Consider the following 17,524-nt stretch of genomic DNA (forward strand, 5'->3'; position numbering starts at 1 on the left):
GAGGTCGAAGTTGTTGGTGAGTGCCGAGTTGATTGGCCTTTGCGGTGCGTCAGCGAGCGGCTCCTTTTCACAACACGCCGATTGGGGACACGGGTGGTGGTAGAAAGTGTACATACTGTGTCATGATGCGTTCGGAACTTCGTCCGGTGGCGCCAGTGCTGAGACGAGATGGCTACATTCGCATGAACAAGTTGCCTTTTGCGAGAACGAGCGCAGCGAGAGGCTCCGCCTTTGCTCGCTTGCTCAGCCGACGCCCGGCGTGTCTCAAGCAGCTGCACTGGACACAGACTGAGTTTGCGGAGAACGCTGCCCGGCCGCGTGTCGGAGCGCTTCGTCGAAACGGCCTCAAGCTTGAGGAGGCACGGGAAGGCGTTCTTCATGCAGCAATGGAGATGGAAAAAACAGTTAAGATGCTTCAGTTGTGTGCTGGTAGATGTAGCGTTCAATTTATTTCTGCAATGTGCATTATAGTTCTACAGCAAACGCTCTCATACTCCAACATGCAACATATCCGATAATACATGCGTGCGCTAGCGGGAGGCAGCCTCCTGCTGCTCCCACTCGGCAATGTTCTTCTCGATGCCGTTCACGAGCTCGTTCACATCCAGCCACGGGATGCTGTTGAGGGTCACCACGGCCGGAAGTGCCAGCTTCCTAAGGAAGCACACCTGGCCCGTCAGGAAGCTCGTGTACGTCCACTGGTCACGAAAGCAGAACGACGGGCTCACGCCACGCTGCTCGCGCGCGTCCAGCTCGCCCTGCTTGTAGTACTCGTCGTTGAGGCGGAAGACCCACTTCTTGTGGTTCGTGAACGGCTTCATGGTCTGGCTGATATCGCTCACGTGCATGGCGATGCGCAGCGCGCGCACCTGCAGGCTCTGCGGCAGCACCGCCTTCTCATCCTCCAGCATCTTCCATTCCTCGGCCGTCGTGTTGTTGATCTCGGCGAGCAGCTCGGGTTGATAAATAAGAGCTGTCGCGGAAATCGTCTCACGCACGACCTCGAGCACCTGGTCGCGTTGGACTGGTGACAACTTGGATAGGACGTCGAACTTGGGGTCCACGATCGCCTGCAGAGCGAGGTCCATGTGCTTGGACTCCATCGGCGCCTTCGTGGGGTACTTCTGAGCAATGGGGTGGCTAGTCTTGATCAGATAGTCGTTGGTCAAGCCGACGTGCTCCACGTCGTGCATCACCGCCGCCAGCAGTGCGCCAACCTGGTTGTGCTGCGAGATCTTCACGCCCAGACTCGTGTTCCACAGCATCATGAACAGCGTGTGCATCACGTCGGCTGCGTGGGTGGCGTTGTGAAACGGCATGGTTCCGTCGTAACGTTCCTGAATATGCCTCAAGAAGCACGGCACGACGCTGAGGTCCACGAACTCCTCGCTGCAGTCGATGCTCTCGAAGATGAGGGTGCCCACGAACACGACCACGTTGCCCGGCATGAACTCCTCCAGGGCGATCACATCCAGGTCGGGCGTGCCGAACGACGTCTTGACGATCTGCACAACCTGCTCGACGTACTGGTCCGGCACTTCACAGCGAGCGCAGATCTGGCGGATCTCGGCCTCGCAGAAAATCTCGCTCGGGTGGCCACGTTTCCTCGAGGTCGGGGTGGCGGCCATGACCTCGTTAAGGTCGCCGAAGCTCATGGACTCCTCCTCGTCGATGTCGTCCCACGACAAGGTGGTCTGGTGCTCGCCGCTGCTATGCCTAGACACGATGACGTTGAGCTTGGTGCGCATGGCGGCCGGCGTGGGCACCGACCTCCGGTAGTACGCCTGCGTGAGGCGTGCGCGGTCGAAGGACATGCCGCGACTCCGGATGCCGGCCGAGACCGACTTTAAATAGGAGGCTAGCGTTTTAATCTTGGCCTCGATGGCCCCTGTCCTGAACCTGTTGGTCGTCATGGACGACGAGGAGGAGGACTTGAGGTCCTGCTTCTCGAACACGTAGTCGGCGCCGCCCACGGGGCTGGCGCGCACGTCGGCCGACTTGGTCACGGGGAGGTGCATCTCGCTGCCGAGCTTGAGCTCGAACTTGCGGCTCTCCAGGTCATCGTCGTCGTCCACGGGCGTGGGGTCCTCGCGCCGCGCCTCGAACACGAAGCACGTGGGGCTGTTGGGCGCCGAGGAGGACGCACCGGGCGCTGAGGAGGAGGGCGGGGCGGCCACCACGACCGACTGGGGGGCTCGGGACACGAAGAAGTGGTCCATGCGGCGAGTCATGAAGGCTCGCGACTCGGAGGCGACGAAGTGTGAGAACGTGGTGCTGCGCTGCGCTGCGAAGAGGGTCCGACCTGCACCTGCTGTCTGCCTGCTACTGCTGCTGCTGCTCCGGCCGATCCCCGCGCTCCGCGAGTGCCAACTACCTGTCCGTCGTTCTACTCGTCCCCGCAAGACTGTAAATGGCAACGAACCCCATGTCCCCGAGGCTCCCACGCGGCCTGGAAACCTCGCACGGCTCTCCGCCGCTTTCTGGGCAGCATTGCTGAGTGTCTCACCGGAGCGAGGGGGCGCCAAAACAGCGCTCTCCTTCGGCGCCGAGCCGCGGCAGCTGATGACCTACGCTGCAGCATACTGATGTGGACCCCAGCTGTAGCACTATTTATGGTTCACAGCTCCCCCGAAGATTTGATATTCCTCCGCAGCCACATTGCCTCGACGAGCTGCGACCCGGCGAATGCCACTGTTCGCGAAACGAGTTGTGACAATCGCTGGCGTTTTTCACTGGAGTTGACTATAGGCCGAGTCGTTCGCAGCGTATCCAACAGCTCAACTGCGGCGTGAGGAGCACCGACCGGCGTGGTTAAATAATGGGCGTCGTCACTCGACCTGCGGCTCGCCGTCTGCAGGCTTGGCTGTCGACGCCTTCCTACCGGTCATCGGAACCGGCGGCGCCGCTCTCCATATGCCCCTCACGCAAGCGCCCTGTTGCTCGGCAACCGGTGCGCGGCGCACTTCGCAGCGGGGAGAGGCGAGGGTTTACTGTTTCTTTTTTTCGCGCTCGCATGGCAAACCTAACTGCAACTTGTGCCGGCCGCAAGCAAGCCAAGCAGACACGCGAAGTGCAGAAGTGCAGGTGCGCCGCCTGTGGCTGCCAGCCCCGCTCAGACGCCGCTGCGAGCTAAGCGGTGCAGTCAGCTTGCAGTCGTTGCGCGCTGAAGGACCAGGTTTCCGCCGCACCGACACCGCGGACGCGCGATTGAGTGGCCGCAATCGAACACGCCCGGCGGCAACACGAGCCGCAGAAGCCGCGTCTGCCATGAGCCATGCGGTGAATCCATCCCAGCGCAGGCAGAACCAGTGCGCCGCCCGACGAAAACGTGGCGCTTGCCGCGGTACGTGCCCGCTGTGATCGTCTCGGGACGCGTACGGACAGGCGAGGTGGCTGCATTGCGGCGAAGGCGGCAGCGCGGCAATGCCGCCACGGACGAGCGCGCCAGGCTGCCGGCCTGTCGAGCTCCAGCGGCAGCGGGGCGGCCCGAGAACGGGGAGCCGAGCCATTTACGCTCGACATGTGAGTCGCGGCGTTATTGGCGCTGATATAGCCGGCTCTGAACTGGCGAGCGGCTCCCCGCTCAAAGCGATATAAGGGGGATGTGCAAGTGGGGGTAGGGTGTCTTCAGACAAGAGTGGAATGGTGTGAACCACACCCGATCCCACAGTTGGCGAATCGCCACACCAACTTCACACCACCCTCTGTCAGCTTGCTAGTACAGTATCAAGCAAGGATGCACACGTAGTTGAGCTCCCAGTGGCATTGTCTGCACAAACACTACAATACACGCTCCACCTCGCAGTTATTGTAATGCCGCTCGCTTCACTGCACAAGTGTTCACCGACGCCCTCAACACCCACTCCCACGGCGCTCTTACTTTCGAGGTGCATGTATGATCGGTTGAGCACCGAGGCTTCAAGTTGCACATCTCCTTTTGTGTATCGATACACACCCGTTAACACGTTTGCTTCAAGTAAAACATCAACAGTTTTACTGGCACACCCAGGCCGGCCTTTCACGATCAAATTGAGAAAATCTACAATTAAAGAGTTAAAACGAGAATCGTATTATGCTTTGCAATGCGCTTGTCGTTTTCACCTTGTGATTTGCCCGAGTTATAATATCTGACGCCCGATAAAAAAAACAGATGGCCACTGACTCGACCAAGTTATTTTCACCAGCCTCGATATCGATCTCGATTTACGCTATCTGTGGTCGAATTGACGATCCAAAAACCCAATCCGGGCCGATTTATTTTAAATCGCGATGGCTGTGTACGGATTATAATGCCGTGCTTTATATATATAATACGCAATTGGACACTTATATCTGGACACTTGACGAGATCGCGCTGCCGATCTGTCGAAGCACCGCAGTTTCCGAAAACCTTCATCGTGCAGCATGCACTCTATCGACTACCGTTGACGAGCTGTTTTTCTTATGCATGTGTATGGAATCTGTATGCAGTATGTTAGCGATATATTTTGGCCTAACTTGCGAACACTGCAACGTTGGTACAAGTTGCTTTTGACCGATGGTGTGGTTGATGAAGGAGATCGAACTAACCGCTCGTCGCGTTGGCCGAGTGCCGTGGTTACCCGTGTTCGAAAGTACGTGAAAGCACACCCTAAATTTTATGTAGAGGAGCTACAGCAGTTCATACGAAACGCTTTTTCAAACGTAAAATTGTGGCGTAGTATTGACATGTGGTCTTACATGGCGGGGAGCAGCTCGCGCCACAGAGAAGCTGTTAAAATGAACAGAATACTGTAGGTAACTCTCAACAATATATTACTCTTAACCTCTTATTCCTATGCCTACTACTCTAGGTCCGTGCTCGGTACCTGGAGGCAAAAGAGGAAGTGAGCTCGTCTTCGGACTGTGTCCTCGACAGCTCACTCCTCCGCCTCTTGTCGTCATCGCACTATGGATCGCAGGCAGCTCTCTGCCTGTACTATCCAGATCGCAGCTGGCGATCTGAACATTTTCCTCTCGTACGTGCTAATATAAACATTAACAACTTAACGAGGTTTTTCTTTCATTATTCAATTGCTCGACTGGCAGACAGGCGTTGCCTGCTGCCATTCTACGAGCGGGGCGCGCGCTGCGCGCCTCCTCATTCAACACTCCCACTAAGTACTAGGCGACAATTTCAGTTCGCGAACGCCTAGTTTCTCTCTTAGCTTCAGGAATTGTTTTGTGGGAAGAGCTTTAGTGAGAATATCCGCTGTCATCTCTGTTGTACAGCAATAGGCTATCTTAAGGCGACCGAGTTCAACAAGGTCTCTCGTAAACAGATAGCGGATCTCAATGTGCTTATTTGCTTTGTGATTTCCAGGGTTTTTCACAATGCTGATGGCAGCGTTGCTGTCACACCATACCTGCACCGGTACCTTTTGAGGAAATCCCATTTCTCCCTGCAAATGCCACAACCACTCACTCTCCTTGGCTCCCTCACTTAGTGCGATAAGTTCAGCTTCAGCAGTCGAGAGTGACACGCCTCCCTGTTTGCTACTGCACCATGACACACTCGCCCCGGCCATTTGGATCACATATGTGACGAGGCTCGCTCAGATCTTTCCGGCGAACCCGTCAATAGCCTGCCACCAACGCACTTTATGTCCCTCGCACGACCCTTAGTGGATGAGAGAGGGCAGCTGGCTTCAAGGAACCGCCGCTTCAACGAGAACTGGCTCGGAGACCATGGACACACTCTCGGCCAAAGCCCCAGGTCTCAGCTGGGAGGCTTAGCTATTTCGCTGAGACTATTGCGACTCTAAGCCACGATGACTGAAGTTGACTATGGATTGGCTTGACTCCTGTGAAGTTCGGATTGCGGTCACCCCGCTCAGCTACACTGAGCTCAGACGTCCCGGATAGACACCTGTTGATGGCTGGAAGCGCGACAAACAGAGCCGACTTGGTCTCAGCTGAACTCGCTGCAGCTCGGCTGGGAGTCGTCCAGCTTTGGTGGTGAAGGCGCTGAAGTCTCCAAGTCTCAGCTGGAAGAACTGAAGTCCCCGGGTCTCAGTTTGGATCACTGAGACTAGCTGATCTCAGCTGAAGCCAGTTGGTTTCAGATCTCACTGCTCTGAGCTTGGGTGGTCTCAGCCGGAACAGCTGGAATCTGTACGTCTCGGCTCAGATGTTTCAGCGGGATGTGCTTGGGCTCAGCGGACGCTCCGGAGTCTCAGTTTGGCGACCCAGGTCTCAGATGATGCGGACACTGGTGGACATTTATGCCGGGGGTCTCAGTTGGAATCTCGCCTGAGACTATGGGGGCTCAGAGTGGCCGGTGGGTACACGGTGAATGCGCGCTGCTGGAGGGTCGCGTCATCAATGATGACGGACTCATATATCAGCCGGGACGGGACCAGCTGTACCCAGGTACGACACACTTTCGGCCAATGAGTCACCGGGGATCAGCTACTCCTCACTGAAGCTTCGTTGAAGATCTGCCGAACCCATGCCTGACCACGCTGGATTTTGCTGAGCTCGGCCCATTATTGGCTAAAACTCAGGTTGAAGCGCCGAATGCCTTAGGCACACTGGCAGCTCTCAGGATGGTCTTAGCACCCTTTGTGGGTGCTCTCTGAACGGCGTTGTGCGCCCCCACTTGATAGGTCTTTGTTCGCATGTGTGATAATTGAATCAGAATCGAATTTGTCCCGAAGGACGCAAGTGGGAGTGTTTCCTGGTGTAAAAGGGTGCTGAGGACCGGTTCCATCAAAACTCAACCCCATATAGTCTTTTTGGGTGTGCCTCGGTGTGAGGAGGAGCTTAATTAGCTATTTTATATTATTACGTGATCTGGACGACATTACCGACACGTATTTCGTATTTTCGGGGAGTAAGTGACTCTCCTGAGGTTTCGGCGGAGCGACTACGCGGGGGCTGAAATAGGCTCAAGTCTTCAGTGCGGTTGCTGAATTTCGCTCAGTTTGGAGCGTGGTGCGCGGTCGTCCCTGGGTGCAGATCGAGAACCCAGACTACGGACAGGCTCAAACCGAGACAATTTTCTCGGGGCCACTCTAGGTCTGAGGGGCGAGTGAAGACCTGTGGAAGCGGCTCTCAGCTGGAGCCGCTGGAGGAAGTGAAGAAGCTACGGAGACCAGGTCCAAGGTCTCGGAAGAGGTGGACAAGTTACGTGTGGAGTGTCGTGTTTTGTATTGGAGAAATCCCGGGGAAGATTGGGTTGGACACGTGCGAGCTGAGACCTGTTGAGTGGGGAGCAGGTTTCGTTTGGAGAGCGCTGGATACATCTGAAGTGGGAGCAAGGTTGCTGTGGCTGGCTGACATCTGGGCCCAAAGCGTAGCCCTAGGAAGAACCGTCAAGGGGATCGCAAGGGAGGTGCACACGCCGCGCCTGACCAAGGACCGGAGCTGGGAAGTTTCATCCGAGCCGTTGTTGGGCTCAGCTGAGGTATTTCAGCTGAGACCCCAAGACTATGAGCCTTCTGAGCTCTATTCCGACGTTCGGCGGTCTACGTTTATTCAAGGTTCGATCTGGAAAGCCGGGAATTGGCCCGCACCTCGCCACACATACCCAGTTACGGATTTACATTCTTTTGATTGACACGCGAAGCTCGCGTCAGTGTACACTTCGTAAGTCACGTTTCTCGTTTTTCCATCGAGAAACAGACCATACGTTGACGTCCCTTTCAAGTATTTGAGTACTCGCCTAGCTGCATCCCAATGCGTGCGGTTGTAGCAAGATAGAAATTTGCTTAATTCTCTAATCGCGTTGGCGATATCCGGGCGTGTGCCACGGACCAAATATTGGAGTGAGCCAACAATACCTCTGTAGTCAAAGGGCTGCGCAGCAATTTGCTCTGCGCTTAGTTTCGTCTCGGGCTCGAGTACGAGGCCAGGCACTTGTGGTGTCGTTACTGGCGCGCAATCGCCCAGTTTGTATCAGCTCTGCAATGTACTTGCGCTGTGAGATCATCATCACACGCTGATTTCTATTGCGGTGCACCTCCATCTTGAGGATATAATGAATGTCGCCCAGGTCTTTCATTTTGAACCGGTTTGACAATTCGGCTTTCAGCCTGTTAATGAATCGCATATCTCGCGACATGATCGTCAGATTATCGACATATACCACGACTATGATCCATTCTTCTCCCACTTTTTCCACGTAGATGCAAAACTCTTTGTGGCAGCGTGCAAAACCCATCGACGTCAAAAAGGTATGTAAAACTCGATACCAGATGCGTGGGGCTTGCTTCAGGCCATAGATGCTCTTTTGAAGCTCACAGACCAAATGATCATGGCCTCGCTTCGCAAATCCGTGAGGTTGCCTCATATAGATCTTTTGCTCTCCGTCCATCGTGCCGTTCAGAAACGCCGTATGGACATCCATCTGATGGATATGACAGTCCAATATCGTTCGAATCGCCAGCACTAGGCGCAGTGACTCGAATCGTGCCACTGGTGCGTATACCTCGTCACAGTCTACCCCAAGCGCCTGGTTGCCTTGCGCTACGAGGCGTGCTTTGAACCGCTCGACAGTACCGTCAGCGTTATACTTTACAACCAGTACCCAATGACATGGCAAAGCCTTACGCCCAGGTGGCAGTTGTACGAGTCTCCACGTCCCATTCTCGATCAAGGAGTCGTACTCAAGTTCCAGATCCTGTTTCCACTGCTCTCTATAAGGGCCATTCAACGCGTCTTTGAGCGATCGTGGTGTAGGCACTCTGTGCTCTAGAATGTCTTGCGCAACGTTGTGCTCGAACATTGCCTGGAAGCACTGATAGTCCGAGTATCTCTTCGGTTTCTTCGCCTCTCGACGTGGGCGGGGCTCGCGCCTTGGTGGCGTATCCACGAGTCCCGCACGTCGGCATTTCTTAGCTCCCACTGCTGGGTTACTGGCCTGCGCAGGTTCCCCAGCTCCCACTGCACCAGTAGACCCTTCCACAGGTTCTTCAGCTCCCACTGCTCCCGTAGACTCGGTTGCAAGTGCATCGGCTCCCTCTGCTGCGGGTAACTCTCGCGCGGCAGATTCAATTGTGAGGGCTTCATCAGTCTGCCCGAACGCTCGCTGGACCATGGTGGCTACATTGGTCGTATCGAACAACACGTCTCGTGATTGGATGTACTTGTTCTTGTACATGTCCAGAGTCGATAACCCTTCGTTTCATCCGACATTCCGAGGAACCGGCACTTTACGGCACGAGCAGACAGCCGCTTGTCCTTTCTTAGGACGACAGGGATATGCGCAAAGCACACAGAGCCCCACACGGGTAGCTTGCTCACGTTGGGAGGTGTCCCATACACCATCTCATACGGTGTCTTATTTCCCAACCGCGCCATAGGTGTGCGATTTTGCACATACGTCATGTACATAAGTGCCTCTGGCCACCACTTGTGTGCCATATCAGCGTCTTTCAACGCGCAGCGAACGTTGTCCAGTTTGCTCTGATGATCTCGCTCTGCAGCACCATTCTCTTCAGGGCTGTAGGCATTCGATGTCTGGAATACAATTCCTTTGCTTTTTCAATAGCTTTTAAAGGCTGCATTCACAAACTCAGTTCCTCCATCGGACCTGATCCGACGAATCGTGAACTTTCCCTCACGCTCCAGCTGCAAAAATAGCTCCTCTACTTTCTCAAATACTTCTTTCTTATTGCGCAGGACATAAGTCCAACGCCATGACGTGTTGTCGTCAATTATGCTCAGAAAGTATTTAATTTTCCCGCAGCTGCCATACACCCCAATTGTTTTCATGGGGCCGTTTGTGTCCATGTGAATGGTGCTAATCGGGTGTTCGTCTCTCGAATCCCTCGCATTCCGGTAGGACATCCTTCGTTTCTTCATCTCTGCACATTTTTCTTAGACCTGACGCGGGTAGTTTTGGCATTCCAGCCACTAACTTTGCGCTTAGCATCGCAATAACTGCCTCTTTTTTGAGGTGACCTAGTTTGACATGCCACTCTTGCAGTGTGCGCTCAAACCTTTTATTATTAAGGTGAGCTAGGTCCACTGCGTTACACAGCAGTTGTCTTTCTTGTAGCGTTTTATTTTGAATATAATACACCCCGTTGATAGCTTTCGCAACAAAAACTAATTCGTTTTTGAAAAGTACAAATTTGTACTCGCCAGTTAAGGATCCCAAAATTTGGTACCCACCGCACCTGAGCCAGAACTCGCTCAGAATGTTCGAGGTAGCGTCCGGTACTAACGTAATCTTTTCGAACAGAAAAGGTCTAATTCCTCGTGGACCATGCAAATATAACTTTATTGTACCAATATGTGTATTTGAATGCTTAGAGCCCTGTGCAATTGTAAACATGTACTGGGTGTTGGGCTCCTTCTGCACAAACCGCGCTGTCTCGCTGGTTAGGCCATGCCCGCACCCTGAGTCAAGTACCCAAGAATTTGTGGTTAGATACATTTCATCATCTAACAGAAATGGATACAAACTTCGCACCTTTTTCTCGAGCTCAGTCAGCATACCGGCGAAGGACTTCGTCGTCTCAGCAATCTCTTGATTGCTGTCCTTGCCTGGCTGCTCTTCCATCTCCACGTCGCAATCTGGTTCCTTACCCGCGGCTTGAGCCTGGCCCGTGGCGTCAGCATTCACTGCGTAGACGACGGTATCTATTGGCTCGTCTTCGTCACTGAAGGGCAGCGTGCCCTTTCCCGGGGTCACGGGCACCTCGAAGTTGCTCGGAGGCGGGCTCGTGTACCCATCAGCTGTCGCTGGTGACGCGCCGTGTTCAGCGTTGCACGCGTCCACCGCCACGGCTTTAGCCAGGCACTCATCCAGTGGGATTTCACGTCTCACCTTGGCCTTGGCCCTTCCCTTGCCGTTGCCCCTCATCTTGGGCGTTGGCTCGTGGACTTCCTTGCGAGCCTGTTAAAATGAACAGAATACTGTAGGTAACTCTCAACAATATATTACTCTTAACCTCTTATTCCTATGCCTACTACTCTAAGTCCGTGCTCGGTACCTGGAGGCAAAAGAGGAAGTGAGCTCGTCTTCGGACTAACAGAAAGCAATAGCCAGGACAGCAAATCCCATTTTGGTAGCTTCTCGTTTTGCTTGTATATGTAGTTTTTCTCGTACAGATTTGAATTTGACGGTGAAATGGAGTATGCCTCTGCTCGGATTAGGAGGATTTTTGTTAATTAAAACATAATATATATTTTTAATTTTAATGGAGTTTTGTTAATTAAAGCATATGAGACCACGGGAAACAATATGTTAGTTATCAACCATTTAGCGTTTTCGAGAAAATCGCGTTTAAAGTTGATCAATCAAAATTTGTACATAACAGGACATAAAATATAAAAGCTAAAAACACTCGTAGAAAGCGAAAGCAACCATATTTCGGTTGCTTTTTGTACGAGTGTTCCGACAAAATACAATAAGATAAAATTAAAAAATATTGAGGTCACGCGCCCGAAATAAAACCTGAGGTTTCGGGGGACAGGAAATGGAGATATTTTTTCGTCTGGTTTAACTCCACGAGTTCACAACATTTGCTAACGATCAATAGCTTAAAAGAAGCACATGACACATATCTTTCGATTCATGCGGTTAAATCGCGATTCGTACTTAGGCTGATGAGAAACGTTTTGTTTGCCGTGGCCTCAATTGCTTTTGAGTGCGATAAATAGTATATATCGCACTCAAAAGCAATGAACACGTTCAACGTAGAGACATTGAACCATTGAATGCTGATGCGAAAGTTTGAAAGTAGACGTAATGGATTCTATTGTTTTTCGTCACAAAGCATTCGTCATAAAAAATAAAATTTCAAACCGTGTACTTCACATGCAAACAGGCTCGATCGTATTATTTAAGTGCGTTCCGACAAGTTAGTGTACGGCATATCACGATTTCGTTGTTCAGGGTATAATACTGGGCTACTCGCAGTCCAACGCGTCAGAAACTTTAGCATCTTTTCAATACCATGTAAGCAATTGCATCCTTACTGGCGGTAAGTCTACCAGAAGTCGACTTTTCACAATGCCCCTACAGATGAATGAATTTAGTGATAGTAGTTACAGTAGGCGCCTTGCCGCCAATTTGATGTCATGTGGCTGCTTCAGACAATCGTCGACCATTACAAAGCGTTCGTCCAGTTTTAACTTGCTTCTCCAACTTCTCCACGCTGTCGCTCAGGATGCGGATTTCTTCCGTCAGCGTATTCGGCATCAAAGCTTTCGCAAATGGTGATGATACAAAACTGGCCCTGCGGTGGGCGGGGGATGAGGAGGAGGTACTTAGTGCTGGCGGGGAAATTGCGAAGTGCGCTGGTCATTCCCCGACCAACTGCTCGCAGCCAAACACGTGGCTAAGGCATCCCCTGTATTTAATAATATCATTTCTAACGTGATGCATTACTAGATTGGTACACCGCTATAAGTCTTACACTCACCCCCTCTGCAAATCGAAGTCCCGTCATACCTGCTGACTGTGACTGCTAAAGGTGAAGTCAAGTTGCTGTTTCTCGTCCTCACGCTGGAGCTGCCGTTACACAGCCTCGGCTTCTTATCGCTGACTGCTCGGTCTCGCTTAACATCGTATCCTACCATCCGCTTCACCTCACTCAGCAATTTAACTTCAACACATCGCACGTGCCACTTTCAAGGAGCTGCTGCTGCTTGCTTCCTGCGTGCCCATCGTGCGCAACCACTCGCTCCCTCGAGAGCCTGAAATGGCGCGCACGAAGCAAACTGCTGGAAGCTCGTCTGGGACCCGAGCTCCACGCCATTTTATTGCTCGTGCAGCTGGGCAGAAGGTATCGAGCCGTGGGGATGCGACAACAACTCGGTGGCACGTCTGGACGATCTCGGATCGGATCGGTACTCAAATTACTAGCGACTCACGCTACTTTGTCGAGTATATCGTGTCGGTAGGGAAGACGGTGGGTTCCTGGTAGTCGTTGGCTGCTCTAAGAGGACGGATTTGCAGAGTATCTGAAATTGGTCGATGTATACAAAGCTTCCGGCGGGTCGATGACCTACAGTGAGTTCACGCTGTCGCAGCCGGTCGGGTTATCGCAGACCAAAGGCCCCTCCGGGGATGGCTGCTGCACGTTCTATGCGCTCAACCGTGCTGTCGACGCCCTCTGGATATAATAGTGGTACTCGGACGACGTCGTCGAGCAGTTCTACCGCGCGCGCTACCGCGGGCGATGCGATCACGTCGGATGGCGTTGTGTGGTCCACACTGTGGACATTCATTCGGCAGGTTAATTCGCACAGCCCGTCTCGCAGGACGTTCTGTGAGGACACTATTCGTGTCAACCAGATCCAGTACTGCTTGTCCCGTGTGCCTTGTTTCGGTGGGGCTACGGTCCGGATAAAATTCAGAATAATTTGATAATTGTGTGACTTCTTCTTCATCTTGAATTTCGCATTCCTCTAACTGTTTTCCGGAACCTTGAAGTCGCATTCTCGAAAAGTGTCGAGCACCGTTGCTAACGAGTTAATTCCGACGCCGTTTTCGGGGTTGATGTTGACGTTTCGCTTCATATATGTTTGAACCAGACATCTTACGTAGTGTAGATTCACTAGCGGTTCCCACGTAGGCTTTTCCTTACCCATCCACATTAGTTGGTACTGTACGGCGCCTAGGCGCTTGCGTTTGCCCGCGATCGCTTCCGCGGTCTTCTCATCTTATTCCGTCATGTAAAATCACTTGGGTGGGCCGCAGGATACGAATAGGTTGTCGTGCAGTTTGAGCGACCCGGTGTTGAATACGGGGTGTAGTTTGAGTCCGAGCGGTAAATTAAAACAGAGGCGCGAAGGTGGACAGTATGAACGAAGAAATACGGGCTGATGGTTGATCGAATCAACCCCTTAGCAATAATTTCCCGCACCCGCTTGTCAATCTCAGCCTTCATGTAGTGGGCCTACTTTGGCTCACTACTTTAGCTTACACGTCGCGCTACGTGTATGAGGAAGCGTAGGAGTTTATTAATAATTTGAATTAATTATACTTGAGTCCACAAGTATAATATAAATCAAATAAAACACCAAGTAGCTAGTTTAAGGTAAAATGAGAACTGTATTTGTTTGTAAATTGATCTTCCTCCTAGAACTGCTAAAACTGTTTATCATCTATGAAAGGGGTTGGCAGCGGCTGGCTGTCAGAGCCCCGCTAATATGCATGTCTCTGATTGGTAGAAAGATGCTGCTTTCTACCAATAGGATCTTTGGGTAGGTGTGGACCACTCATTGTGGTGGCCCACTTCAATGTATCCATTGGTGTGGCATACACCAAGGTGAGGAAGTATCTAAAACCTTTAACAGATATTTATCTGTTAAACCATAAGTGACAAATGTCATGCACAAGTGACAGTTGTCATGCACAAGTGACTGTTGTCACTTGGTTGTGTAACCCCGTTACACCATCCCCCCGTTAAGCTGAGACGCGTCGGTCTCGACACGTCAATTAATATTGACTGCTTGTCAATTGTTTGTGCTGGGGGTTTCCGTGCTCATCCGCAATGAGCACGGCCAAGCTGAAGACTGTCATTGCAACAGAGTGTAAACTCTCTGATGCTGAGTACCATGCGCGGTAGCGCGAGGTGCGCCGCTACCACGGGGACAGACAACACCGTGTCTTCTTCGATGTCGACCGCGTCTGTGCGTCGACATCTATATGCGAATTTCTGTTGCTTACCGTGATCGGGTAAGCAAGCGCCAAAGCACTTCGAGTCCTTCTCGAAGTGAGACAAGTATTAGCAACTCCACGCTGTTGCGGTGGAGGCTGGTGTCCGTGCGCCGTGCGCACGGTTCGTCCAGGTGGTGGTGTGTATTAGCAACCGCGACCACAACAGGTATACTATATGTATACCTGACAGTTTCGTGGTCTCCGTGCTAATTATCTAGCACGCGAGTTGTCAGGCGTTGTAGATTACTACAGCGCTCGCACTACTTTCTTGCTGGTAGTGCGTGTTGGGTTTCGTATTCCTTCACCATGTTCGGAACGTCTTCCATCATGACGTTCCGTGGTTCCCACGTGTCGTGTTGGGGAGGGAAACCTCTCCAGCGAATGCGAAAACAATCCGGACCTCGGATTGTTTTCCTATGATCAACAATTCGCTGGACGATCCAGCGAATTTCTCCGCGTGCGTCTCACAGCGGTGGAGGAGGTGGTGGAAACACGCTCCGATGGTCAACGCCGTGTTGACCTTCATCTCGTGTTGCTCCACGACCAAGTGACGGTCGTGGAGTACTTTCAGAGCGCGGCGGTTGCCGCTCTGTTCCTTCGTGTCCCGGCTCTGGCGGTCTCCCAGACCGCCTTGAACGTGCCGGTCGGGTTGTAGGCCCGACAGTATTAACTGCTCCAGCGCGACAACGCGCTGGAGAGAAGGGGTTCCCATGCCGAGTCTGTCTCTTCGGGTCAGACGAGCCACTTGGCTCGTGCTGGAGGTATGGCTTTAACCGCCCGACATAAAATGTCGGGTGGAGCCGCATGCTAGACGATATGTCTAGCGTGTATGCGTTACCGTGGCGTGCCATCACCGTGAAAGGCCCGATGAAGCGCGGAGCAAGCTTGCTTGCTCCGAAATCTGAAACTGCATGTTTAGGCAGGTTTTGAGTGGATAACAAAACCAATGAATCCACTTTGAATTCATTTGTGTTGCCCCTGCCAATATTATCGGCGTTCAGCTTCTGTTTATCCACAGAAGCTGCAATCGCGTCCTGGACAAACCGAATTACGGCTTGTCTTTTATTGATGAAGTCAATCGCATCCGAGCTGAACTCGTTCAGCTCGCTCTCCGCAAGAGACCTGGCCTCTGCGTGGTTCTTCGCGGTGTCTGCGCCCTGCGCAGACACGTGGTCCTTGTTCCTTGTGGAGTCTGTGCTCTCCACAGACTCGTTTTCCTTGTTCTGGGTGTCGGCGCCTTGCGCTGACCCTTGGTTCTTCCTGCCAAGGTCTGCGCCCCGCGCAGATTTGGTTGTCTTGTTCCTTGTTGTCGCGGCTGACACTGTGCAGGTGTCAGCGGCTTTTTGCGACTGCTGTGTTGCAGTCGTAGATCCTCCCCCACTTAAAGTGGGAGCCACCACTCCGAGTAAACTCGGCAGACGGGGATGCCGCATGGCATTCACATAAAACGGTGTATGCCCGGTCGAGGCATGCACCGAGTTGTTGATGGCGAATTCCGCCATCGACAAACACTCGCTCCAGTATTGGAACGAGTGAGCGTAGCTCTTCAGAATGTCGACGAGCACGCGGTTCACGCGCTCGGTTTGGCCGTCCGTCTGCGGATGGTCCGCAGTCGACATTGAAAGCTGGCTTCCAAGAAGTGTAAACACTTGTTGCCACAGGTTCGCTGTGAAGCGTGGGTCTCGGTCCGACACAATGTCGGTCGGCATGCCATGGTGTTTGAACACCATGTCAACGAACAGACGGGCCGTCTGCTTCGCGGTCACCTCTGTCGGCACCGCAGCAAGATGTACCATCTTGCTGAAGCGGTCGACGAAGACCACGACACCGGTGTTCCCTCCGCTATCCGGGGGAAGACCAAAGATGAAGTCCAATGACATGGACTTCCAGCACTCCGACGGAGTCGATAGTGATTGCAATGGAGCCTGCGCAAACGGCGCAGGCTTTACGCGTTGGCACACCTCGCAAGCACGGACGTACTTGCGCACCCACTTGTACTGGTGGTGCCAGTAGAAGTCACGCGTGAGAAGGACGTATGTCTTCTCACGTCCGAGATGTCCCGCAGACGGGGCATCGTGATACTCGTACATGATCCTGAGGCGCAGGTCATGGTCATTTGGCACGACAATGCGGTCCGCGTTGTCGTCGACTTCATTATAAAGAAGCTGTCCGTTGTGCACCCGATATCGCTTGGGCAACTTCTGACGAGCCTTGTCAGAAGGTGTTGTGCCATAGGCCAGCAAGAGCTTCGCGTCCGCGTCGTGCGCGTACGCGGCCTTCACATCATCCAACAGAGATGATGTGGGTTTGCTCGATCGCATGACGTCAATAGCATTGACGTCAGCAGCTTCTGTGTAATCCGGCCGACGTGATAACGCGTCGGCCACTACATTCAATCTTCCGGGTTTGCATTCGACCCGGAAGTTATACACCGCAAAAAATGAGAGCCATCTCGCCATTCTTTGTGAAATGTGTGGTGACTTCACTGCAGTGCGCAGTGATGCATGGTCGGTGTAGACCACAAATGGTCTACTCCCAAGTAGATACACTCGGAACTTTGCGAGTGCGTACTTCATGGCAAGGAGTTCCTTGTCATGCACCGGATAGTTGCGCTCAGCTGGCTTCAGCTGACGCGATTGGTAGTAGACGGCACGATCACGGCCCTCGTGATCGTGCTGTATCAACGCGCATCCGATTGCAAAGTCGGATGCGTCGCACACTACGTGAAATGGGCGATCTTGGTCAGCCACTGCCAAGATCGGCGCCTCAGTCAAGCCCTGCTTGACTGCATCGAATGCGGTTTGGCAATCGGGTGTCCAATTCCACACAGCTTCTTTCTTAAGAAGCTGTGACAGCGGGCGGATCTTGCCCGCATAATCCTCCACG

The 17,524-nt window shown here is 52.9% G+C and overlaps 1 protein-coding gene across 1 annotated transcript; it reads right to left on the reverse strand.

Annotated features, from left to right (window-relative positions):
* Window positions 1–530: 530 nt before the first annotated feature.
* IUM83_12728 (CAMP-specific 3',5'-cyclic phosphodiesterase) lies at window positions 531–2,231 on the reverse strand (the record flags this gene model as incomplete). The annotated part of the gene is made up of 1 exon (XM_067937372.1): window positions 531–2,231. The coding sequence occupies one exon, from the start codon at window positions 2,229–2,231 to the stop codon at window positions 531–533; it is 1,701 nt and encodes a 566-aa protein (XP_067790473.1).
* Window positions 2,232–17,524: the final 15,293 nt, after the last annotated feature.

This window comes from Phytophthora cinnamomi (genome assembly GCF_018691715.1).
Source record: "Phytophthora cinnamomi strain GKB4 chromosome Unknown Contig46, whole genome shotgun sequence".
In the NCBI taxonomy this organism is placed as follows: Eukaryota; Oomycota; class Peronosporomycetes; order Peronosporales; family Peronosporaceae; genus Phytophthora; species Phytophthora cinnamomi.